General features: G+C 46.0%; 1 protein-coding gene across 1 annotated transcript; it reads left to right on the plus strand.

Moving 5' to 3' along the window:
- Positions 1-1,412: 1,412 nt before the first annotated feature.
- On the plus strand, positions 1,413-21,446 carry LOC119167830 (vacuolar protein sorting-associated protein 4B). Its single transcript, XM_037419340.2, has 2 exons — positions 1,413-1,790; positions 20,424-21,446. Exons 1-2 carry the CDS (start codon positions 1,509-1,511, stop codon positions 21,294-21,296), a joined length of 1,155 nt encoding a protein of 384 aa, XP_037275237.2. The 5' UTR covers positions 1,413-1,508; the 3' UTR covers positions 21,297-21,446.
- Positions 21,447-26,369: the final 4,923 nt, after the last annotated feature.

Here is a 26,369-nt window from a genome sequence, read left to right on the forward strand (position 1 = left end):
ATCATTCTGTGATCCTTAACGACCAGCGGCTGTCTTGCCTTCGTGATGCTTGTGCGACACGTAACCATTTCTCCTCTTTGATTTCAACTATGATGTCCTTAACACCCGTTTCTTCCATCATGCACTGCTCTCTTCTTGTCCCTTAAGATTACACCTATCATTTTCCTTTCCATTGCTTGCAGCGTCAACTTAAGTTGAACTTTCTCAGCAAACATAGTATTCTACAGCTTAGTATCCTGTTCAGTGTTTTGAATAGAATCTAGAACAGCTCTTTTAGTAGTTTTTGAGACCGTATGGTTGCACATTGCTCACAAATTTGCAACTTTCTCTAAACGGTCTTCGTCCGATGCCTGCCAACGTTGTCGTTAACACGTTTCTTTGCGTCACGTATAATAGGTAGTCGCAAAATATATGGGCTAATGTTTTGCACACTTCATCAACCTAATCGGCCATGCGGCAGCCAGCACAACCTTTTAGGTGAACGTAGGGTCAAGTTAAGGCAATGCCCAGGCAAATCCAGTGCAGCACACTAGCTTGCCTTCGGCTGGTTTTAGCCGGAAATAGAAAAGTCATATTGTGTTCTCTTTCCCGCAGATGCTTGTTCGGACGATCTAGTTTGAACAGATAAGTGACCATGCATTCCCGCATGAGCAATGTAAACAAATGTGTTGACGTCACTTTGAGAATACAATACCTTGACGTCAATGAAGCCTTTGTATACAGCCGCTCTTGCTTCACTGTCGGCTATTTCTTTTCCAATCAAACCACAGTGTCCAGGAACCCAATATAATATGATAAAGCGACCTCTCTGTGTTAGGTGAAGTGTTTGATTGATTAGCAAATCTGATGAATAATAATGGCCTCTTCTAGAGCTTGGTGCAAGCGTACATTACCAGCAGGCGTGAGAACATGTGATTATCATAATGATTTCACTGTCGATAGCCGACCACTCAGTACAAAAAGCGCACATGTTACTGCGATATTTCTTTGAAAGCACGTAGTGGGACTAAAGGAAGTTCGGGGATTTGACTCGCATAGCTGCTCGTTAAGCATACTACCCTTTACACAGAATGTAGCCATATACGAAATCTTCGCTCACACAAGTAACTTTCGACTTTATCTATTACACTTTTGTAATCCACAATTTAAGATTTTAGAGTAGAATCATACATTAAAATATGCTCTGATGTTTGAAGTACGCACTAGGGACAGGACACCGCTATTGCGTTCAACTCTTAAAGGCGAAGCTCAAGAAATTCCATCTCTTTTTGGTGCTAATTTCTTATGGGTGCCTATTTGGCTTATAGTGATACCTCATCTATAGTTTATTGGGTAAACGGTCGTTACACTGTTCATCAGAAGCCTGTCGATGTAATGCGTGAAACGCTCAGCTATGCCCCATAACTCGCGGGAAACGACGAAGTGTCACGAGCCAGGGTTCGAGAATTGGCGACGGCGTTGCGTCTTCCGAGACGTGTAGCGAGGCGGCCAAGCAGCAGGTGACAGTCATGGTGATTCCGGTGACGCTCATCAATGACATTAAGGCAGCCGTCGACCTGTCCAACCAAGCACACATTGAGGATGGCAAGAAGCAGTTCGCCAACGCCATCCGGCTCTATCGGAAGGCCATGGAGTCATACTTGAACGCGGCGCTGCTCATACGCAACACGTGCACTCCCTTCGTCGAGAGGGCCCAGAAGCTCAAAGAGTTCTCGGGTGACGCTGAGCACGAGGTCGTCGAAGGCCTTCCCGAGCTGAAGAGAATGTATGAAATCACCCTGCTCTCACAGGTGAGCAGACTTGTATGTTTGCTTCAAAGGCACAATCCAGTCGTATTTCTGTTCGCTTTTGAAAGCTTCTCATGCGTAATGCAGCAGTTCCACAACACCTTGCTAGGCCTGCCTAAAAATTGCGGAACTGGAGAAACGCTGCGCATTTGTTGTGTGCCGGCGGCTGTTTATTCACCAGGCAAGCAGTCTTTATATAGTTGTGCGTGTATCACTAACCGTACGAGTGTGTTATTTGTTTCTATGCAGACTCGCAAGCTGACAAAGCTAGTTGATTGGGTCATACGTGCAATATAAAACATCGCTAGCGTAGGGAGTCCGTTAAAATAGGGACATACAAAAAAGAGTGTTCTATAATCGCTGATTAGCTTTGACTAGCTCAGTAACAGCTGTTTTGTGGCGTTTGATGCGGTCAAATTGTAAAACATTGCTCAGTAGTGAACATGCAGTGCAGAACATATACCTAGGCATGGCGAAGATATTTTATCATGCCTTCTTTCTCCGGTGCACTGAAGTTTTCTTTTTACACCTCTTCAATAACTAATGAAGCTAAAAAGCAAACATGAATTTCTAGTCATACCCTGCCGCAATGGTCTAGTGGCTAAGGTACTCAGCTGCTGACCCGCAGGTCGCGGGATGGACCCCGGGCGGCTGAGGCTGCATTTTTGAACGTGGCGAAAATGCTGTAGGCTCATATGCTCAGATGTTAAGCAATTCAAAGAATCGCAGGTAGTCATAATTAGTCGAGCCGTCTACTACGGCGTCGCTCATAACGATGTGGTGGATTTAGGACGTTAAACCCCCAGTATCAATCAATTTATTTATTCATATAGGAGCTTATACAAAGGCGCGACTCTCTGGTACAAGCGTTCAACGGTGATTTCAGTTTGGTGCTTATTATGTGATATGAACCTAGTTCAGGCAACGGATAGAAACCAAAGGGTTCGTTATGCTCCTAATATAAGATGAACAGAAAACCATAACTATTGCTACCTTTGTATTTTTAGTATTCGTAATAAACCTGTAGACCGCCCCCCCCCCCTGTCCTCGAAAACTTTCTGGGCACAAAAACATTTGGCACAGCTTCCCGGATCGGAAGCATTGGAGGCTCTCTTCACCCTCCTAATGTTTTACTTTCATTGGTATCGGCACACCATAGACCGAAAGATGTACTATGTGATGGCACTATGTAACGCCATAATAGGTGACATCACCTTGACGGCCTGACGAAGCTGTAATTATATCCTATATGATGACATGAAAGTGTGACGATGTCACTCTTTCATATCATCACGATTTGCAATATCTGATGACGTGACCTTTTGCGTCAATCGTGTGGACGTTGTGACGCCGACGGCAACTTTTATTCTTTGAGGATACAGCCGAGGCTTTCGCCTTAGTGCACGTAACGAAACCATAGGAAGGAGCAATAAAGAGGAACTGACATACTAAGTTTTGTCTCACTGCGATGCTTAAGCATTCACTTCCTCCTCTCAGCTGAACTATCAACGCTGCCTTGCGAAAGATCTGTGCATCTTCGCATTTTCTCCGTGATCTGACTACTTTTAACGAGCTGCGATATGATTTAATGGTGTCATCATGTGACGTTACTAGAAGTGATGCCACTATGGCGTGATGATGACGTCAAAATATTGTCAAAAATTTTAACATGTCACATCAATATTGTGGTATATAGTTGTAATAGTACACAGTACTAGGCTGGGGTGTCAGCCATCTTCTTTATTTCTAACCTCCTCTTCTTCCTCGTCTCCCCCCAAGCCTGCCTCACGTCCATGTACACTCCCCCTCTTTGAAGACTCATCCCTCTTGGGGTCATACTTGAAAACGTTTCCAATGGTCGCAAACTCCAGCACACCATCATTGTTGGTGTAACCGACCCTTTGAGAACGCCATGTTGCACTGCGATCTGCACCACGCGATCAGGTCCCATGTACACCTGCTTTGTGCCGGGAAAGCCTTTTCTGACAAGCACCAGATTGTTCAGTTGTATCTCAGGTATCCGCTGTTGTGGTGACGGTCAAAGTTCCTCTTCAAACTTTCCCGGTATCGCTGGTAGGCAGGCTTCCGAAGGTTTTCGTTTTTCGCACAATTGCAGGCGGTCTGTAGTGTAAAGTTCTTGATCAGCAGGAAGCACTGGTACCTTTCCGAAAGCTGCAAAATATAGACTACAGCCGAAACTCGCAGTGTGCGGCCGATTGTGATGAGCGATGGCTGCCTCCAAGCAGCACTTCCATCGACCCTGAAAACCTGGATACATTGAAATGAACTGCTTCAAATCCCGAATGATTCTTTCAGCCATGTCATTTCCTGCAGGATGGTACGGAGCACAGCGTCGCAATACAACTCCTCGTTCTTTCGCACAATCTTGCAAACGCTGACTGAGAAACGCTGGCCCATTGTCTGATATTACTATTATCGTGTTCTTCAACATCTCCCGACTCAAAAGAGCGATCACACTATTTGCGTCTTCCCTTCCCGGCCGTGCAGCCACTATTCTTGTGCACTGGTCTATTGCCACTAGGAAATACTGCGTTCTTCTTACTCCTGCAGCCTTCTTCTTGAGCTCTGCGAAATCCAGATGAATTACTTCAAATGGTACGTCGGAATGTTGAGGCAAAACCATCTCGTCTGTTCTCTGAAGGTACTTGGCTTTGTGAACTTGACATTGATGACAAGACTGAGCATACCTTTGAACGTCCTCTTTCATGTGTTTCTACTGGAAACGCTGACGAATCTTGTGATATGTCCTCCAAAAGCCATCATGTCCACCTGAGTGCGGGGAGTCGTCATAGAGCTCCAAAATTCGAGGCACCATTGTTTCTGGGACTGTGAACATTCCGTTATGGAACTTAAGTTCTTCAGTTCCCTCCCACAACAATGTTGCGTTGGCATTTTTATGATCAGGAATTACCGCAAATCTTGAAAGCGCATCTGCGTCCTTGAGGTGTTCTCCAGGCCTGCGGTGGACCATGAAAGTAAACTGCTGGAGTTCACTCACCCACCAAGCGATTTTTCCTCGAGGCTCGACGAGATTAAGTATATACGTTAAGGCTTGGTGATCCGTAAAGAGCTCGAAGCTCCTGCCATCCAGGTAAGGTCTAAAATAGCATACGGCCATTAGGACTGCCAAGGCTTCCTTCTCTTTAGTCGTGTAGTTAAGTTGAGTTTTCGAAAATGTGTACGAATAGTACCCGACGACCCTCTGTTGACGGCTCCATGGAGAGTCGGTATCTCTCTGGTAAAGCACTGCGCCGGTGCCATAATAAGAAGCATCGGTGTTCAGTTCAAAGGGCAACTTCAAGCCTTGAAGAGTCAGGACCGGATCCGATGAAATAATGATCACAAGGCTGTGATAAACAGATTCACACTCTGCTGTCCACTGAAATGGCCCATTCTTCTTAGTAATTTCTGTAAGGCATTTGGTTTTGGTCGCATAATCTCTACTGAATGGCCGGAAATGCCCTGCAAGACCCAGAAATACCCGCAAAGAGTGCAAGTCATATGGCTTCTGCATTTTTGCGATTCTTTCGACTGATTCCTGTTTTGTTGTCTTGGTTTGGCCGTCAAATACTCTTCCAAAAAACACCACTTTACTTTGGAAAAACTCACTCTTCTTGTCATTAATTTTGAGCTCGGCGTCACAAAGTGCTTGAAGTACACTAGCCAGATTGTTTGAGTGCTCGTCCTCGTTGGGGGAGTATACTATTATATCGTCTATGTAGACGTTACAAAACTTCCCGATAAATGGTGGCAAGACGTCGTTCATCATTTTCTGGAACCAAGTGGGTGAGTTCTTCCATTCAAATGGAAGTCGGTGATACTCATAGATGTCAAAGGGCGTGATGAAGGCAGAATATTTCTTGCACTTTTCAGAAATCGGAACTTGCCAAAATCCTTTACATCGGTCAATGCGCGAGAAAACTCTGCAGCCACCCGTTTCATCTATGATAGAGTCTATACGTGGCATAGGAAACGGAAAAAGCTCAGTCTGCTTATTAATTTGTCTGTAGTCCGTGCAGAGTTGAAGACTTACATCTTGCTTTGGTGCAATGGTGATGGGTGAAGCGAACGTAGACGTGGATGGACGGATAATCTGCGCATCCAACATGTTTTGAATCTCGTTCTCAAGCCACACTTTCTTCTATCGTGACATATTATAGGGCTTTTTTCTCACCATCGTCGTATCACTGAGCTGGAATGGAACCTCAAACTTCGTAGTTGCTGTAGGATATCCTTTCAGGCACAGCAATTCCGGGTAAAGCGTCCTAACATCTTCACCTGACGATGGTTTCCGCGGAGTTCTTGAAGGCGAAACTGCAGCGTTGAAAGCGCGGCGCTTTTCTTCTGTGGTAATTTCGCCTATCCAGTAGATATTAAGGCGAAGTGCACTGATGACTGGACGTGAAAGCAGTAGTTCATACGGAACTCCGTCGAGTACCAGTGCTTGCGCAGTGACAGTGTTGCCGAGACACGATATGGTTATACAAGTCCATTTATCGTGGACATCTCGTCTTCCATCATATCCGTGTACTTCTACTGGTCTTCTCTCTATTACTTGCGCCCTCTCAACAATATTTGCGTTAATAACCATGACGCTTGCTCCGCTGTCAACTAACGCACTCCGTTCCTTTCCATCCACAAAAACAGATATGTACAATAGACTTGTATGAGACAAATAAACAGCTTCTCTTGATGTCGTCGGGTGGAAGCCGAGACCCTCTCTATTTAGTTTTTTGTTACATCATCTAGCTCATCGCCATGGTCTCAGCTTCCCTGTGCGGTCAAAAAGGATACGGGTGTTGTAGTAGGTCTCCAGCTTGCAAGCGGGCGTCGTTCCTCAGCTCGTGTGGCCCCGGTATTCTTTGCAGCAGGTGTCATAGCTTGACGCTGGGTTCCTAGGTCCGGGAGGCAGAGGTCTCGCATTCTCTGCAGAAGTTATTCGACCGTCTTGGGTCTGCGCATTTGTATTTGCTTCTGGAGGTCCGGACTTAAACCATGAATGATAAGTGAAACCACAGAGGTCTCAGGCAAAGATGAGTCCGCCAGCTGTAGCAAGCGCCTTTTCTCATAAAAATAGCTGAGTGCAGATCCAGACCTGTATTTAAACGTGATTGCTTTGTCCCATAGCAACACCTTGTTCTCGCTGAAGGAGCTCAAAAAGCTTGCTTTCCACTCTAGCCATGGTTTGTTGCTGTGAGAGTTGAGACGCCATTCGTACCAACTTTTTGCTATGCCCGATAGGAATAGTCGCATGTTTTAAACTTTATCTTTGTCGCTGTGCAAGTAGTTTTCATCGCATGCATACTCGTAAAACGTGAGCCAGCACTCGGGACTACTAGACTCTCCGTCAAACATGTCTAGCTTCACGTGTTCGCGACTCGGTCTGCTCAATCTTTCCGTCGCGTTTACAAGCAAGCGCATTAAATCATTTTGCTGCCTATTCTGTTCTTGGTGCAGTTCAATAAACTTGTTGATCAGCTCGACGGAACTGTAAGGCGAAGCAGCGGTAGCAGGATTTGCGTCGTTTCTTACTGGAGTCAGCACGAAATTCTCATAATCCTGAAGTTTCATGTTGATCCTCACCGTTCTTTTAGCTAGTAAATGGTCTGGAGCTATCTTCATTTTAGTGCTTATATAGGAAACAAGTGCGTCAGTGCTCACTGCTTCCGGAAGAGCTAGTTCTACTTCATCTTGAGGCGTTGCGGTCAAGATCCGGATGCCACCGCGTTGATTTGCTCCAATGGTGAATTCAACCCACATCTTGAATGTCCGCACAGAAAGTATACGCGGCTGCGCCAATTTGTAATAGTACACAGTACTAGGCTGGGGTGTCAGCCATCTTCTTTATTTCTAACCTCCTCTTCCTCCTCGTCTCCCCCCAACCCTGCCTCACGTCCACGTACAATAGTGACGTCACCTCACCATGAGTTTTTGCATTCCTCGTACCTAACGGCACGGGACGCCGACGGTCAAATGTCGCTCCATTTTCATTTTCGCTCCACTTCTCCATTGTGAATGTGACCTAAGCGCAATGGGTCGCTGGAAGGGTGGTCCCTGTGAGGCGTCATGCGTGAACTTTCCTCTACATATTCGAATGATGGCGCGTCGTAGGAGAACCTCGTCACGCGAGAAACGTTGTGTCATGCTAGCAGAGCATGTTGACCAGTGGACATGCGCGCGTGATGTGCCGTGGTGCTGATTATTGCCAATATTTAATTCTGACAAAAATAAGGCTCCGTTACTAGGGCGAAAGCCTTTAACATCTCATACTCGCATTGGCTGGTGTCCGGTCCCCTGTGACAGTGCCAGCTGTAGAATCTCCCCTGATGCGGAAGGATGAATGAGCCTTATGAGTGGTGGAACGTGGATGGCGTCTGCACGACGCGACGCCATCCGCGTTCCATCCACACCATTCAGAAAATGCGAGACTACACACACACACACACACACACACACACACACACATATATATATATATATATATATATAAATATATATATATATATATATATATATATATATATATATATATATATATATATATGTATATATATATATATATATATATATATATATATATATATATATATATATATATATATATATATATATATATATATATATATCCGTAGTAAAGAAGACGCACGTAGGAAGTGATTTTATTGACCTTTCGGCCGTAGGTCCGGCCTTCGTCGATTCTGATGAAGGCCGGACCCGCGGCAGAAACTTCAATAAAATTATGATATCGTCAATACTTTATATATATATATATATATATATATATATATATATATATATATATATATATATATATATATATATATATATATATATATATATAGTAAAAAACTTGTCATATCCCACGTGTGGTGGGAATTCATTATATGCGAAGCACGAATGAGAAAAGTTGAACTGCCACTCTAAAATAAGCACAAAGTTACGAGGTAGAGTTAAGTGATGCCGCACATTACTTCGGTGTCATGATTATCGTGTTTCGATGTGTCGTTTACCTTCATCATCTATTCACGTCACGTGATACCAAATTGAGAACATGTAGAGCTAGCGAAATAGATGTGAGCACGCTATGAGCGTTGTATTTTGTCATGTTCTTACATGACAAGCGTTTCAGGATTATCATGTTTGCACCGGCCATATATTCCGTCATCTATTGACGTCACGTAGCGCTAAATTTGGTATATGTGGAGCTACCAAAACTGCCATGTGCACATCATGAAGGGCCCTATTTACTCTAATATAACGTGGACGCGTGCGCACGCTGGGCACGGCGGTGCTACCGTTAGCAAAACTCGAGCGCTCTCAAGTCTGACGCTAGGCACGACCGGCGCGACCAGCGTCCGTCGGCCCGGCCCGACGGCAACCGGCGCGAAATGCGACATGCTGCATTTCACGCCGATTCGTTACCCAGAAAACACTGCGTCTCCTTCTTTTCGTGACGGAGGGACGCCATAAGCGCTGAAACGCGCATGCGTCCATTCAACGCAGTGCGGTGCGTACCTGCGAGTATATGGCAGAACCGGCACTTGGCGTGGCAATGCCGGCGTGACGTGACAAAATGAACGCCGGCGAGCACGGCCACCACATCATGTCGAAATGTATTGGTGCCTTTACTGTGGCATGTAGTCGTGTTCTCACATGACACACACCTCATGATTATCATGTTTTCACCAGTCACATACCTTCGTCATCCATTGGAATCACGTAATACCAAATTTGGCATATGTGAAATAGGGAAACGGCCGCGAACGCGTACTTAGTGTGGCATGTAGTCATGTCGTTACATGACACGCATGTCATTATTATCATGTTTGGATGTGACATCTACCTATGTCGTCCATTCGTGTCGCGTAATACCGAGTTTGGTATTTGTGAAGCTAGCGAAACGGCCGCGAGGGCATCACGAGCGTAGTATGTAGTCGTGTTGTTACACACACGCATCTCATGCTAATCATCTTTGCACCAGTATCATACCTTCGTAATTCATTCACGTCTTGCAATACCAAATTTGGTATAAGTGAAGCCATCGAAACGGCCGCCAGTGCATCGTGAGCGTGGCATGTAGTCATGTTTTTACATGACACCCATGTCATCATTTTCATGTTGTGGTCTGTCGCTTGTGTTCACCATGCAATTATGCTATACCATACCAGTTTTGCAACATGCCATGCGAACAAATCCACCGCAAGAGCTGCGGGACCATGAAATGTTAATTATGACATTTATGACATACATATCGTGATTTTTATGTTATGACTAGTCAAACATATTCTTTGTGCAGTCATGTTATGCCATACCAAATTTGGTGTCGATACCATTATCGAAACGGCCAGGAGAGCTAAAAGTTCTAGGCAGCTAGATAGATAGATAGATAGATAGATAAATAGATAGATAGATATATAGATAGATAGATGGATAGATGGATAGATGGATAGATAGATAGATAGATAGACAGATAGATAGATAGATAGAGAGATAGATAGATAGATAGATAGATAGATAGATAGATAGATAGATAGATAGATAGATAGATAGATAGATAGATAGATAGATAGATAGATACGCTCAAAGTCACCGAAGTTCGCTAAGAAATGTTTTGCATTTAATAACGAGAGGTAGTGCAATGAAGCTTCGGGCTGTGGGCTGTGGCCCTTAACATTTACTTCCCCAATTCCGATTTTGAAAATTCGAACCACAGATGTCTAGCAACAATTGCATCCTCATTGAGCAGCGGGAGGCATTTCTGCCGATTCCACTGCAATCATTGGCCGAGTGTGCTCGTATTGCACTCAAGAACTCCATGGCTGGGGATAACAAAGATCGACCTGTTGTGTCGAAACCTGCCAACCTGGCGTGCGCTTAACCTGACGATGATAGGCTGTCCACCCCAGCGCCACCGTAGTGTCGTACGGTACTTCTTGAGGCAGCATGCATCAGCGGAAAACACAACGCTGATTCGTCATACAGCGACCAACTAGAACGAAGCAGCAAGATGGTGCCTTGGTGCAACGCTGGCGTCTGCCGCGTGAGGTTCAATCCTAGCGGTTTGAATTCGTATGAACGCTGTATAAAGTCACCAGAGAGCGTCTTTATTTCTTGTGGCCATGGAACTGGAGTCAGACTGCAGTACACAGGCCTCGGCGTCAATCACGGGGGCTGGGTCTTGCAGCCTGTACTAACTCACAAGCATGCTTCGTTGGGCAAGTACATGCCTGTCCAGGATGTTAAAATGAGCAAGCACGGCTAACACACTAGCCCGTAACAGCGACGTCGCAATATGGGACGACCGTCTTGTCATAGCAGTGGCGCCCACTGGAGCTATCATTGCCCGGCTTCCGAAGTACATCGCTGCGTGGCTGAGGTCAACCACCGCCCCATAGCTAGTGTCGGCCACGGTAACCAACTTGGAGAAGCTTACAGTTGGATTTTCAGCATGGCTGTGCTTGGCCATTCTGCAACAATCGGTGACGCCCACTGGAGACACTCACCACATATCTACGTTGCCCAGGGGTCGTAGCTGGCCACCACGATGCAACCAAGCCCTCCAACCGAAAAAATGGCAGCGTATTCACGGAGTGAATGATGGAGAGTGGGGCGAAGCATCCGTCCGTCCATTCGTTCATGCTTCCGTCCGTCCTTGCGTGCGTCTGTGTGGCCAACCGTGCGCCCATCCGTCCGTCCGTGCACGCGTCTGTTCGTGCGTCCGAACGTTCATCTGTGCGACTGTCCATGCGTCCGTCCATGCGTCCATCCGTCCGTGCATCTATCTATGCGTCCGTCCATGTCTGTGTGTCCGTTCGTCCATCTATTCAACACTCCAAGTACCACCATCTCGCATCTTTTCATCACATGTTCCTCATGTAGAAGCACCGCCATCCAGCGGACATTTCAAGGACTTAACGAGAGGAGGCACACGCACACTTTCTTACAGCTTGCGCTTCGCATCTACTTCCCACATTTAAGCACCTCGAGTTCATGGTATATACTAGTTCACTGTATTCATGGCACTGCGGCCCAACGCTGGCTAAACCTTTCTAAAACCAAGGAGGTTACGCCCAGCCAGTATAACAAAGCAACTTTTTCCCGTCAGATAGCGCTCAATGTACATGCCAATGGCTGCTAATGGGAAATGAGAGACAAAATAATTCGGCTTTTACTTTTTTACGACTTGCGCTTCGTATCTACTTCTCACCTTTAATAACCACCTCGAGTTCATGGTACATACTAGTTTACTGTATTCATGGCACTGTGGCCCAACACTCGCCAAACCTTTCTAAAACCTAGGAGGTTACGCGCAGCGAGTACAACGTACCAACCCTTTCTTGACTTCTGTGCGTTGTTGAACAATAAAAATTCGCAACGCGCGCGTTAACTAAAAGCCGAATTCTTCTGTCTCTCATCCCCCCTAGCAGCCAATGCCCTGTACATTGACCACTATCCGATATTGTTCAACAACGCACAGAAGAAATCTCTCTCCAGCACCACTTTGGAGGTCAAAATGTTATACTTGTTACACACTACTACAACGGATACGACGGACGAACGGCTGCCGCTATAAGGAGCTTCGGCGTTCCAGTCTTCAACGCGGTCAGCGTTGCAGCGGCGTTGCTGCCGGGTGTCCACTCGCGACTTTGCAAGCCAGTTTTTTTTAGGCCTTATCCCATCGTCGTCGGCCCCTGCCGGGACCAGCGAAGGTGGCGTCAAAGCCGGCGGCGCTCCCCCACAAGGAGCACTGCTTCAACTTCACCGTCCCGGAGGGGACGGCGTCTGTCGACGAGATCATCGATGGCCTCGAAGACGTCAAGGGAAGTGAAGGGGTGCTGTTCCTGCAACACCTGGGAGCTTCGATGTTCGTAGTTGCGGCTCGGTCGGCTGCACAAGCAACCAAGTTGATGGTAAACCAAGGATTCAAGTTAAAAGGTCACAAGTTACAAGTTTAAGCAGTCGGGGCGCCAAGCGTACAAGTCAGTCTGTTCCGCCTCCCGCCGTACGTGTCAGATGACGCAGTTATTTCAGCTCTTCAGCCTTACGGCAAAGTGAAGGGTACCACATTTGTTACCTTGCAAAGGCATCAATCAGCGTACACTGGTACCCGCATCGTCTGAATCGAGATGGCCAAGCCCGCCCCTAACTTCTTATCAATTCAATGTCACCACGTGATGCTCGAGTATCGTGGTATGCGCAGAGTGTGCGCACGCTGCAGCAGAGAAGGTCATGTTGCGGCTACTTGCACAACACCCTTCTGTTAACGATATGGCACCTTCGGCCATACATCTGAGGATTGTGTGTCCAGGTGTAAGCGCTGTAATGGGGACCACGTGATGAAAGATTGATTCCGGCCCAAGTCATACGCAGACACAGCACAGAGCACCTTACAGTCACTGAAATAATTCCCAGAGCTTGGAGAAAGTGCTTCGAAGAGAACAACCCAAATTGGAACCTCCACGCACATGAAATTTTTGCAACGCAAAACCAAGCCACGGCCACAGAAGATTCCAGATTATTGGTATGAAGACAGTGCAACCGACACAGAATTTTATGACGCCAAGACAGAAGACGCCAGTGGCGTTGATGCCGCGTCACCATGCACAACGAGTGACAACGACGTGTCTGCGCTGACTGGGGACAGCGCAGCGTTGTCATCTCCCACAACGTCGTCAGAGAAGCCCAGCAATGCTGTGGAGACGCCAAGTGCGTCTGTTATATCTTCATCAGAGGAACTCAAGGCCACAAAAAACGAACAATCCTCGAACGCATCACCACTGGAGGAAGCGTCCCAAGCATCTCGGAGCGCTGGCCAAGCGGGAAAATCGCTCCGACCTTCCGAGGCAACAAGTGCAAGTGATGAGCTCCGTAAACGGCCTCCTGTGGGCCTGAAAGGTAGCGTGAAGACGACGCCCACGAAAGAAGTAAAGACCACGTCTTCAAGAAAACTTAAAACGCCTCACACACACGCTGTACAGGCCCAAGAAGAAGCGTCCAAAAAGACATCCAGACATCGTAGGAGCCGGTCACCATCACAAAAATTAAGGAGTGACAGATTTTCGGAAGCCTAACAATCGGTATCTTTGTCTCCTGAAAATACGTGTTCTCCCGACAAGTTGTCTACAGCCACAAACTTTCAGCGTCGCACCAAGCCTGGTAGTTCAAGCAGTGGAAGTGATGTCACCACTTCCGGAACATCCAAAGAGCCCCGAGTGGATTCGCCAAACCGAGATCCATCACCTGATGCGGGTGTGGATGTTTTTTTTAATTTGTGCTGCGCACATCCATTCTTTCCGCTTCCTGTTGCCTGTACCGTTGCAATGCTTGCTTCCTGCAGCCGTACAACTACTATGAATTTGTTGTCTCTGATGCATGCAAACTGTTTAGTATCCCATATGTCACTGACATTCACGATGGAACCTTCATGCGTCATTATGTGAGCTCTATGCTGTGGTGGCTATGCCCTGTTATAGTAATTGCTTCATGGGAGTTACGTTGCATGCTGAGCATACTATATTTGTTATTATTGGTGTTGCTTACTGAGTCCGTTCTATCTGTGCGCGTGAGTAAATCTCGCCGGTCATTCGAGTATCATCACGTTGACTTCATCCACTGCCGCTTGACACAGGAGAGGCCGTGCCGTCCCCTTACGCATCGCTGTTAAAGAGAAAAAACGATTGTTTCGTTTCCCCCTAAATTTATAATAAATGGATAGACTATCTTTCATGACTATCAATGTTCATGGTTTCAAAGATCTTGTAAAACAACAGGAGATAATAAAACTTGTGCGCTCGCTCAGGGTCGACGTGCTTTTTTGCAAAAGACCAACTTTCGAACGCGGCACGACGCCAGTCATGTCCTTCCGTACTAGATTTTCGGTTGAAGCCTTCTTATCCTTAACGCAGACGCAGTCGCATGGCACCAGTGCCGTGTTTGTCAATCCTAGGTTCAGGCAGGGTGCGCATTGCCTCTTAAATGCTGAAAGCCGCGTTATTGCGGTGGACATGTGGATAAACGACCAGAAAATCCGATTCACCAATTTTTACGCGCCCGAGGCAATGACTTTTTTAGAGGTGCCAGGTTATTCCTGGTAAATTCAGCACCGTGCGTGTCGTTAGGTAATTTCAAATGTGTTTTTGATTCAATTCGAGATGTCCGAGGCCCTAGACAAGGACAAAGCGCATACCACTCGAAAGAGTTGCAGAAAATATGTAGAGTTGTAGCTGGTTGATTCATGGACAACGCTTCACGGGAACACCTTGGGAGCCACGCGCGTTCAGGGTACGTCTCAGAGCAGGATTGACGTAGTCTATATCCCTAACGAGCTCGCTGCAAGTTTAGAGACATGCGATGTCATTTCTTTAGCGCCTGGGCAACGCAAGCTCAGCGACCACATGCCAGTGCTGTTCATCTTGAAGACCCAGCTGGGAAGGCATTGCTTCAAGTTGTGGCGAATGGATTCATCAATTTTAAAGGAAGACGTTTCGGTTTCTAAAACGCGCATGAGTATCTATGCGTCTTTGGAAGACACGTCGCAAATTACGCCGACAGCATGGGATCACTTGAAGGCCAAATGGCGTGTGATTGCACAGGAGGCCGGGAAAATGCACCATGCATGTCTAACATCACAAATGAATGAAACATGGAGGCGTATTCAAATCTTTGAGTGCGCAGGTAATCTAACCTGCGCAATTCAAGAGTAGGTTGGGGCCAAAGAGGCTAAATACTACCTCTTGTTTAGATTAAGGTCCGGGCCTTTTGAACGCACAGAGGAACTGCACCTGCCTACGAATGAGCTAGGTAACTTGGCATATGCACAGCGAGTAGGGGTAAGAAAACACCAGCTCTGTATTACCGGTGCAGCACGGACAGAGTGTGAGAGCATTGTCACAGATATGAAATCAATCGAGGAGGTCTTTAGGGCGCATTTTGAAAGGTTCTGCTCTGCAGATTATCGCTGTAGAGAAAACAACCAGTATCAAAAAATCGCAGACGTTTGTGAAGGCTTGCCCACGCTGTGTCCTGAGGCGACGAAAGATGAAGTTTGGCAAGCGTTGAGGAAAATGAACACTACCACGGCTCCAGGTCGAGACGGAATACTGACTGGGTTTTATATAACTTTCTTCGACGTCCTAGGCGACGCACTTACTGACATGGTTAACGGGTTCATTGTTGATGGGCAAAAGCCGAGGTCTTTCAGTGAGGGCCGTGTAGCCTTGCTGCCAAAGGAGGGCATGGATCCTGACGATCCACGGTCATGGAGGCCGATTACTCTCCTGAACACGGACTACAAACGTGTATCTACCATACTTGGCTTGAGGTTAAAACCTCTTCTGCCCGATATAGTGTCACCCACGCAAACGTGTGCAGTGCCGGGTAAGTCAATTTTTCAAACACTTATTCTGATAAGAGATTTGTTCTACTATGCCAACGCCAAAAACGTTACCGGTGCTTTCGTGCCATTGGACCAAGCTAAGGCCTTTGACAGGGTTGAACATGACTACCTGTACTGCGTACTTAGAATGTTTGGTTTGCCTGAGCAGTACATTCGTTGTATAAAGCTTCTATACACCAACATGACCAGCCGACTTCTCATCAACGACGTGGAGACAGCAAGCTTTTCAGTAACAAGAGGTGTTCGCCAGGGATGCCCAATCGCACCGGTGCTCTTTGTTTTTTCCACAGATCCTCTCCTTAGGAAAGTGGCAAAGTGCCCTAATATTCAGAGCTTTCCAATGACAGGTCTGGAGTCAGTTAGCATTACCGCTTATGCGGTTCACATCTCTGTTTTCGTGCGAAACCAAGCCAGTTACCGCGCTTTCTTGGAGCTGTTCGAAGAGTATATGCCAGTTTATCGGGTGTTTTCCTGAATGCGGAGAAAAGCAAAGCCCTTCGTTTCGGTAGCTTTCACGGCTCTTTGACGGGTGGTATTCAATACGTGGATGCCGTAAATGTCCTCGGGGCATGCTTTCAAGACGGGAAGGGGGCCAAAAGAAATTGGGAGGACGCCGTACATAGAGCCATGCAGGTCTTCGCGTATGCCACTGACTTCAATTCGTCACTTGGCGCCAAAGGGACGGTAGTGAAATCCAAACCATGCGCATATGCTTTTTATATCGGGCACAATGCACTCATAACCAAACTTTTTGCGAGCCGCCTTGCGTCATTGGTTGGAGCCTTTCTATGGGACGGGAAGACACCAAAAGTTCAACAAAAGTTCCTGAAGCTCCCAAAAAGTTGCGGAGGACTTAGTCTGCCAGATGTTGCGACATTCACAAATGCACTTGCAACAAAAACAGTTCACAAATTGTTTCAAGACAATGACTATCCTGGCCGTAGCTCATTGCTATATTGGACCGGAACTCTTGGAGCCGCATTCACATCGGAAAGGTACCGGGGACCTCAAGCAGAACACCCACATGCCTTTTATGAGGCAGCAGAGGGCCTCAAGCATTCGGTTGACGGCGACGCCACCGAAGAATACTTTGAAAAGCTCGCACCCGCACGCATTATCGAAATATTAATCAGTCGCGCGATGACTGACGAAGAAAAACAGAGATGGAGGCCCAGCAAGTGGAAGAAACGGAGGAACAACCACGCACTGGAAATAGAGAATTTGAAGGGCTGCGGCGATGGGACGCGTTGCCCACTCGTCCGAGACTGTCAAAGTGGGGCGTCGTTCCCAATGACCACTGCCCCAACTGCGGGAAAAGAGAAACGATCCGCCACACGATGTTTGAATGCGTAGCGGCCAAAGGCGTGTGGCACGTCGTGCGTCGTCAATTCGGAGTTTCAATTCCTTCGAGCCAACAGCGCAGAAGGGCTTATTTAAACAACTCGTACTGTACGTCATAATGTTCGTCTTGTGGCGTCACCGCTGTATGGCCGAAGCATGGCGGCGACCCCAACAAGCTGCATACCAAGCGTTACAGAAGATTAGAATGATCATGGTTTGGTACCTTACCGAACAGATTGAAACTCAGGGTGAAGAAGCATTTATCAGAAGGTGGTATACACGTTTTTTTTTGGAGTTTGGAACAAAAATATTGAACTTCCTTTACTGCCGTTCTAACTCGGGGGAAAAATGCTTCTCGTCGCACGTAATATGTGAATCTGTTCCAATTTACAGCTTTTTTTTGCGCGCTTCTTTTCTCTTTGTTTTCTTGTGTGATTCGTGATCTGTGAGATATTGGAAGTGCTGTGTGTTACATCCTGTCTATGTTCTCTTGTTTGTACACGACACTGAAGTGATTTTCTTACACCAGACGGTTGTACTCACCTGAAATGTTGTTACCAGTTTGCTATAAATTTCCCGGTTTCACCCCTAAAAGCTTAGTCATGGGGCCACTCACATGTGACCACTCGCTCTGCAGCGTCCTGCACTAATCGACTCGGCCACACAATGTATGTTATTCAGCTTGCCAATTGGAGCTATTCATACACACCATTTACCATTGGTGCTACGCACAGCTCAGTGGCTTCAGCTTGTTCCTATATAACACTAACGAGATGGCGCTAAGGACGCAGAGGGGGCGCTTTAAAGGTCGTCGTGCCGCCCGTGTGATGTCCGCTGGCCCCGTTTGCGAAAGGAGCGCACCATCCACACACATAAAGGTAGCCATGGTGACAGTTTCTCGCTAGTGTGGTGTATGTTTGCGTGTTCGTTATGTGTGCCCTCTTTTGTGTTTGAGCAGAGTCCTTAGGTTGTCGAACTGTGAGAGTTGTTAGTCCACGCTCGTCCAGAGTATGTTCTTATGTGCGTCCTTTCTGCTTGAGGAGCACACTGAAAGTTTGTATCTGGTTGATTGATTGATTGATATGTGGAGTTTAACGTCCCAAAACCACCATATAATTATGAGTAGCCAGTAGTGGATGCCATTAAGACAGAAGGGCTCCGAAAATTTGACCACCTGGGGTTCTTTAACGTGCACCCAAACATGAGCACATGGGCCTACAGCATTTCCGCCTCCATCGAAAATGCAGCCGCCGCAGCCGGGATTCGAGCCCGCAACCTGCGGGTCAGCAGCCGAGTACCTTAGCTACTAGACCATCGCGGTGGGGCTTGGATCTGGTTGCTCTTCTTTGCGTGGCCATACAATTTGTTGCATGCATATATACAGCAATTGATCATTCCATCTTATGGCCACACAATGCGCAATACACGCTGAACTATCTTTGTCAAGGCACGTTTTGTTTCCATGTTATACTGACTCATGTGGCAGAGGAACCAGAAATATTTTAGTTTTCAATCGTCATCATGGATGATGTCTGTGGCGTCGTCTACAAGTGTATAGTTACACAAATATTCTTTCTTCAGTTGGGTACAAAGATATTAAAAATTTATGAAAACTCCAACCGTTTTCAAGTTATGGTATGGTAAGAAAAAAATTGGCCCCATATCTTCATGTAATCTACCAACGTCGTCGAAAGACGATAGTGTTGCGTGTGAAGAGAGTGAACAAAACATTTATTTGATGTTCTGCGCAAGAAAATTGGTGAGTGGTATTCCGGAGGCGCTGCGTTAGAGTGCCTCGAGCGTGCAGTGGAGGCGAACGAGTGCATCAAGTCACGTCACACGTGAGACATGAGCGCCATCTGGCAGTTTCTTTTGGAAAAGAAAGCGAGTTGCCGTGAGCGCCCATCTCAGAGGTGATAAGGTGTAGAACGTGAGGTGACGGGCAGGTGCCACCACCATCTCGTCTGAGCAAAGCGTTGGAAACACTCCCCGTTCCGTGCAAGCGTTGCATAGTAAGCGCAGCGATATAAGCGCTACAGTCCTTAAAATTACTTATGTATGCGTTTTCTAGTTAGAGATGTATATGCTGAACATATGTGTGTTGTTATGGTGCCCCAGACATGCACAATAATTGCTTTTTATATGACGATTGCACAAGCATGAACGCTCAACCTTGAGCAACATTGGTGGCCACTGTGGATGGGGTCGGCCGTTTCACGTACCAGATGCCGGTAAGAGTGGACAAGACAAATGAACAGACAGACAGACAGACCAAACTTTTTGCGTCGAAGGTCTTCTAGAAAGACTATATCGTCTTTAAAATCTATGTTTAGGTCTGTGGCGGCGTCAACTGGAACGTATATCGGGTCACTCACAGGTCAGGACAGATAGGCCTAACCTCACTGCCACGTCGTTGACTCAGTGGGCTGCCCAAAGCTGCGCCAATATATTTGCCCATATCCTTAGTGCGTAGCGCAGCATCCCACTTGGACGATTGATTTAGCGTCTTCAACTCGTAACGCAGGGCACCGCAAGAGATGTCGCCTAAACTAGCAAAGTCTGAGCAAAAGACGCACGTGTTTGACACCTGAATTCCTGGATAAACTTTGTGCATTAGTGCGGAACTTGGAAAGGCCCCAACCTGAAATAAACTGAGCGTCAATGCCTGAGGCCCGTTCAGTTTACTGTGTGGTGGCGGATACCTACGCCTCCTCGGATAAAAGTTTCTAGTAAGTTCATTGTATGCCGTTGGGTAAACTTTGTTGTCAAGAACCTCATCGCCACGCCATTCAGCAGCTACGCGGAATGTAATGAGTTCAAATAATTTCGAGCAAAGTGACTTGCGTGTCCAAGTAAGAATTTCTGTTTCTGCCTCTTAGGTCCTGCCTCCATGGTGCACTGCTGCTGGAACTGTCATTGCCGGCCAGAAGCTGAACTTCGACAAGGATATCCAGGGCATCGACCCCACCAAGCTTGTCTTCACCCAGATTCTGAGTGACCCGAAGGCAAAGTCTGCATCGACAATCCTACTGCATGGACCTCACGGTACGGGGAAGTCCTTTTTGGCCAAGTCCATCTACGTGAAGTACCCTGAGAAGTCGATCTTCATTGTTGACATAGACCAGCTTATCATCGGCGGCCTGTCTCACGACCCTGCGAAGATGACGCAGATGCTCACGAGGAACTACAAGAAGCACAACACTGGAGTTCTAGTTCTGGATGGTATAGATGAGCTGTACTTGTCGGACTATCCGGACGCGAAGAAGCCAGTAGTGGATGCCATTAGGACAGAACTGCAAAAATACATGAAGGATTTGGCCGATAAGAAGGAATACAAGGAGATCGTTATAGCGACTTCCTTCAGACCTTGGCTCATAGCGGACGACATGAAGGGAACGTTCGAGGCCAAGATTAACATTCCCATTCCGGAGAACGAGGACGCACGCAAAGCGATCCTCAAGGCGGAGCTTGGCAAACTTCGAGTGCCCACGTACAAAGACGGTGACATCGATAGCCTGGCCAAGAACACGAATCGCTTCTCTCGCTACCAGTTGCTGCGAATCGTCCGATACGCGCTAGCGCGCAACTTCAACAACGTTGAAAACATCCGCATGAAGGAAGACGCCGAGCGGCTCAGTCACATGGTCAAGGAAGACATGGACAAAGTCAGCGCAATCATCAAGCCAGACCTCTCCGAAGAAGACGAGCCGAAGCACAAGGAGTTCATCACGGCGAACCCGACGGCTAACTAGAGGAGGCCTGTCGCAGAATATATGCCACCTTTCTGAGTGAAGATAAATTTAAATTGGGGAAACCAAACATCACAAATGCGCTGGAGTCAAATATAGCGCCTTTTTAGTTTTTTTAAATGTCATAATATACTGCAGAAAAATTGCAAGAAATACCAGAAAAATAGGTCACAATAAAACGTGTACTCGAAATCGCATGCGGGTAGCGTATTAAGAAACTTGGTGGACAAAATAAATGCGGCCGCCTGGCAAATAATGGGTCACAAGAGAACCGACCCTTCACTCTTCGTACGTATCCAGTCTTTATGTTTTTTTTTTCATATAATGATGTACAGAGTAACCAATTGAGCTCGTGCTGCTGCAATTCTTTCTTTGAAATTTCGTCACATGCCGGTGCACGAGACCGCAGCATGTTAAGGTGCTTGCTCTAATCTAAACGTAAAAGTGCAATTAAGGCGCGTGACTGAAACATGGACATTTTTACAGTCCCACTAACCATAGTTATAGCGCAAAAACAAAACGATGACACAGAGACAAGAAGGACACGAAAGACGCGACCGCTCGTGTCTTTCGTGTCCGTCTTGTCTCTGTGTCGTCGTTTTGTTCTCGCGCTATAACTATCGTCATGCCATACCAACTAGCCCAAGCTGCCACACTTCCAACTAACCATCGGAAGGAGGAAAATGTCAAAGGCTCTTTTATTGATATGTGGGGTTTAACGCGCCGAAGCCGCCATGTGATTATTAGAGACGCCATTGTGGAGAGCTCCAGAAATCTTGGTTAAGTGGGTTCGTTAACACGCAACCATATCTGAGCACACGGGCCTACAGCGTTTTCGCCTCCATCGAAAATGCAGCCGCTGCCACCGGGTTTTAATCTCGTCACCTGCGGTTCAGCAGACGAGTGCTGTAGCCACTAGAGCACGGTGGCCTGGCGTGAAAGGTGCCCGTAAGGTTCATTTTCATGTGGGAGTGTAACGAAACCCTCATAGGCAATTCTATCAGAAGGCTTGCGTGAGCCCACCGTTGGCGTAAGGCTTAGAACGTACAGCATCTCAAACAGGTGGCCCGCCGACCTTTCGGTAGGGGCCCGCGGTGCTCCCATCACTCCCTTAGTCCTACATTCCCGATTTTTTAACATAAACATTCCTGTGCCATAAAACTGGCTCTAACCCTTTCATACACCGCATATGGACAACCTGTATGGGCATGGAAATAATACAATGTGATTTCAAGGCACCCAATATTATATTGCAACAGAAATAAAGTTGTCGGTTGGTTGGACCATTTTTTAGGTAAACGAAATTATTTTCGCAAACAGTATTCTATGGAATCTTGTAGCATGCTCCTTTGTGTGTTCTATTAGCCATTCCTAATTGATTTATTAGGTATCTATTTATTTCCAAGCGAATCGTGTTCAGTTCCTAAATCGAATAACATCTCTGGCTATAAGTACACTGCAGATTCGTTTGCGGTTATCGCCCCGCTGAGGAACGAAAATTTGCACGACTAACGTGACTGCGGAACGCGGCACGTTGCACGGTTAATCGAATATGGCATCCTTTAGTAAAGTCATCATCATATAAAACGGTACGCTGCAAAATAAATTCAAGCGAAAAAAAATTATTACGCAGGAGGTTGAGTTATTACAAAGATCAATGTATCATGTTCCTTCTTAGCCCTATGTCGATAAAATTTGTGTACATAGCTTAGAAAACTGTTAAGAACCTTTGATGAGAAAACCCCTTCGGTCACCATTGTGTTCATGACTATTTGTGAAACAAAACTCATATTAGAGTTGCATATTTTAGTCCTATTGGACATCAATATCAAAATTTAGTTGAAATCCTGACGCCTTATCCAGTTTAGCAATTATTCATATATGAGATATGAGCAACTACTTTCAAGTGACACATTTTGTGCTATCTCCCTCCCTTCCGCCCTGCTTCGTTCGCCACCCTTGATTTTGAAGGAAATAATTTCCGTGACTGCGGCCCACTAGCTTAGGTGAATTTAGGACCTCCCATATAGAGGATGAACTCCCGTTGATGTAACATAGCCGGCAGTTGAGTTGTCTCGAAATATGCATGCATTCCTGAAAAAAATTGCAGGTCTTGCACTAGGCCACTGAATGCGTGAAAGAAAAAAGCTAGGCGATTTGGATGATTAATTTGGTTGCTTCCGTAGGTCATTCTTGGGCTTCATCAAGGTGATGCTATCATTTTTTAAGTTGACTTTTAGCACAGAAAGGTTAGAGTATAACCATTCACACACACACGGCACCCACGACACAGAACCTCACGCTGATAGCAAGTGTTCACATCTCTCATAGATGTACGGGCAAGTCGTCGTTGGTTCATTGCTTCGGGGTGTGCTCGCAGCTGCCGTTGCCTTTGCCGTTCGCTAGTATTCTCTCGTATGAACTATAGTGTTCTTCGCCTCGCTGCTATCACTGCGCAGCCTTTTGTTAGATTATCGTTGTCTTTTTTTTTCATTTTCAGTAGACGAGTTTTTGACAGTGCAGTTTGCCCACTTTCCTTTTCAAATGCCAGTTTATGATGATCGTAGTTTTTTGGTGAAAAGCCGTGTCTCATACCCATGTGTTTGACTATGGTAGCCCTCTTCTTCCGCATTAATGGACGAAACGGGAGTACTAAATTTTTCCATATTTCGGTGGCACACACCCTTTCTAACGATGGCGGCTGTTTGATAGGCTGCACGAATTACGGCTAGCTTACACCGCTTTGCTCCTCAAACGGTAGAGTAACCTATACACTAGGGCTGCCATGGCAGAGATAAGTTCAGAGCTGGGAGGCCTTTGTATCACTTGATGATGATAATATAATGATGATGATGATGGTGGTGGTGGTGGCCAAACAAACGGTTCACACCCACTCTGAGAGATTTTCGGTTTCTTTCTCTTTCTCCTCTTTTTTTCATTTTTGTTATTGCGATAGCAATTACATGGAGAGTCTTGTTTGGTTTTCGTCGTCACCGCCACCGCGGCCGTCATTAACGTGTATTATGTGTGTAAAACTATATACCGGGTGTCCCAATTAGTATGCCGCACGAAAAAAAAAAGCCGCCAGCATAAATAAAGAAATACCTACTGCACCTTGTTTCCAGGACAGGGTACTAGCCAATGGTAATTTTTTTGTTCATTACATGTACTTACGTGAGTGATACAAACATCTAATTCTCGAACTACTGTTCTAATCATCGAAGCGTCAATCAGGCAGTTGTAGTCAACTACGTGGGGCATGAAACGATGGGGCATCAGTGACGTACGACTAACGTGCTCATTTTTTTTCTGAATAATGAACGATCCCCGCAAAATATGAAAAGTACCACGGGACAGCGTTCCCAGCCGCATCGTAAAGCAGCGCCTCCAAAAGAGCTGATTGAAAGTGATTCCTTTGCCAAACGCACCTCCGAAGAGACAGCACTCCAACATGATTATGGTATGAAAGCGTGAGCAAGCTTCGCAGCTTATCGGTGATTCCTTGCTGTCACGTATACCTTCCTTTTCTTACCCGCCTCTTACGACTTACTGATCCACTTGCTAAGAAAGACTTTTGACAGCGAGATCAAAGCGCCGCTTTTACCACGCACGAAACCCCAAAAGCAACGAATTGGATGTAGAATATTTCAAAATTTCAGTTTAGCGAAATGAAAATAAATGGACGAACGAAATAAGCGCCTGCGGTGGGCTGCCCACCCGAGGCGCTTCTCATTAGCGCTTTCACTATACGCACTAGGCTTGTTGGGGTCGTCTACTGTGGCCGCGCTGCAGGAAACTTGGTTACTCAGCAAGCGCATGCTTACTACAAATATCATGGCTCCTGAATTGGTAGCCTTGCTTTGTAAAACACTCTAATGTGTTGCTATCACATTGATTACTTTGCCCTTTTAGCGAAACTCTGACTTTTTTTCTGTACCTTTTTTCTGTCTATATTTCTCTCTTAATTTACTTGTTTCTTCCCCTCTTCATAACTGATTCTTTCTCCTTCTTGCTTTTCTAATTTTATTCCTTTTTTTTTTTACCTTTCTCTCTCTGTGTGTTTTGCGTCTGCTTCCTTTTTTGCTATTGACACCGTTTTGCTGTTGTAATTCGAAGAATGACACCATACGATATCCTGGGCCCTTAAAGAGTGCCGTAATTACCACCATCATGGCGCTTGAAGGACCATACGAAAATTACACCATCTACCGATAAAGGGAACCATGTGTAGATGCGAAGCAGCGGTCGCTTGCTTGCTTGCAGGCTTCATCCTTTTTCGTGGCTTTCACCCATTAATGTCAATGTAAGTTGTTACCTTAAGGTTATCCAGGCTAGGGAAATAGGATTACTTTGTTTTGACCACGACTTGACTTGGCGAGATTACTTTGCCTCAATGTAAAAAAAGTGAAAGAAAAGAAATAATAGAATTCTGTGAATAGCTGAGGTGTAATCATTATATGTACTTCTTCAAAAGGTTAAGTCATCACAGTGTAATAGTTAAATAATAAATGTTTTATTGGCTAGTAAAAATTGAGAGCTGAGCAATGGATCAGCAAGGTTGTCTTCTTATGTTACATAGGAATTCACAGAGAGCCCCGCAGATGTTCCTGTCGCTGTGTACTAATGAAGCAGCCCCAAAGAACAAAATATTAGGAGTAGTAAGTGATATTCCTTGTTTGTTAAATAAAATTTTGAAATACTTTTTTCTTTGATTTTTAAAATGGTGGCATGGGAGAAGAAAATGGTTGACATTTTTGGGTTCATTACAGCTTGAGCACAGAGGGGATGGAAACAGACCAGACCTGTTTAAATAGAAATTAGGAGGTGGTACACGGCAGCGTAATTTTGTTATGAAGAGTTCCAATTTCCGCGTGGAACACCATTTATTACTCCATGCAAAGTGGAGGTGTGAGAAATCTGGATTCAGTATCGTAAATTTTGATCAGTATTCAAGAAGGGAAGGTTTCCTGAACCATGCTCCTGTTACAAAAGCTGTAAGAGGCATGACTGGCACAATTGGAAGATCAAGGGATGCTCGCGCAAGTGAGTCAGCCATCTCATTTATAAGTATACTAC

The sequence above is a fragment of the Rhipicephalus microplus genome, unplaced genomic scaffold (assembly GCF_043290135.1).
Source record: "Rhipicephalus microplus isolate Deutch F79 unplaced genomic scaffold, USDA_Rmic scaffold_12, whole genome shotgun sequence".
NCBI lineage: Eukaryota > Metazoa > Arthropoda > Arachnida > Ixodida > Ixodidae > Rhipicephalus > Rhipicephalus microplus.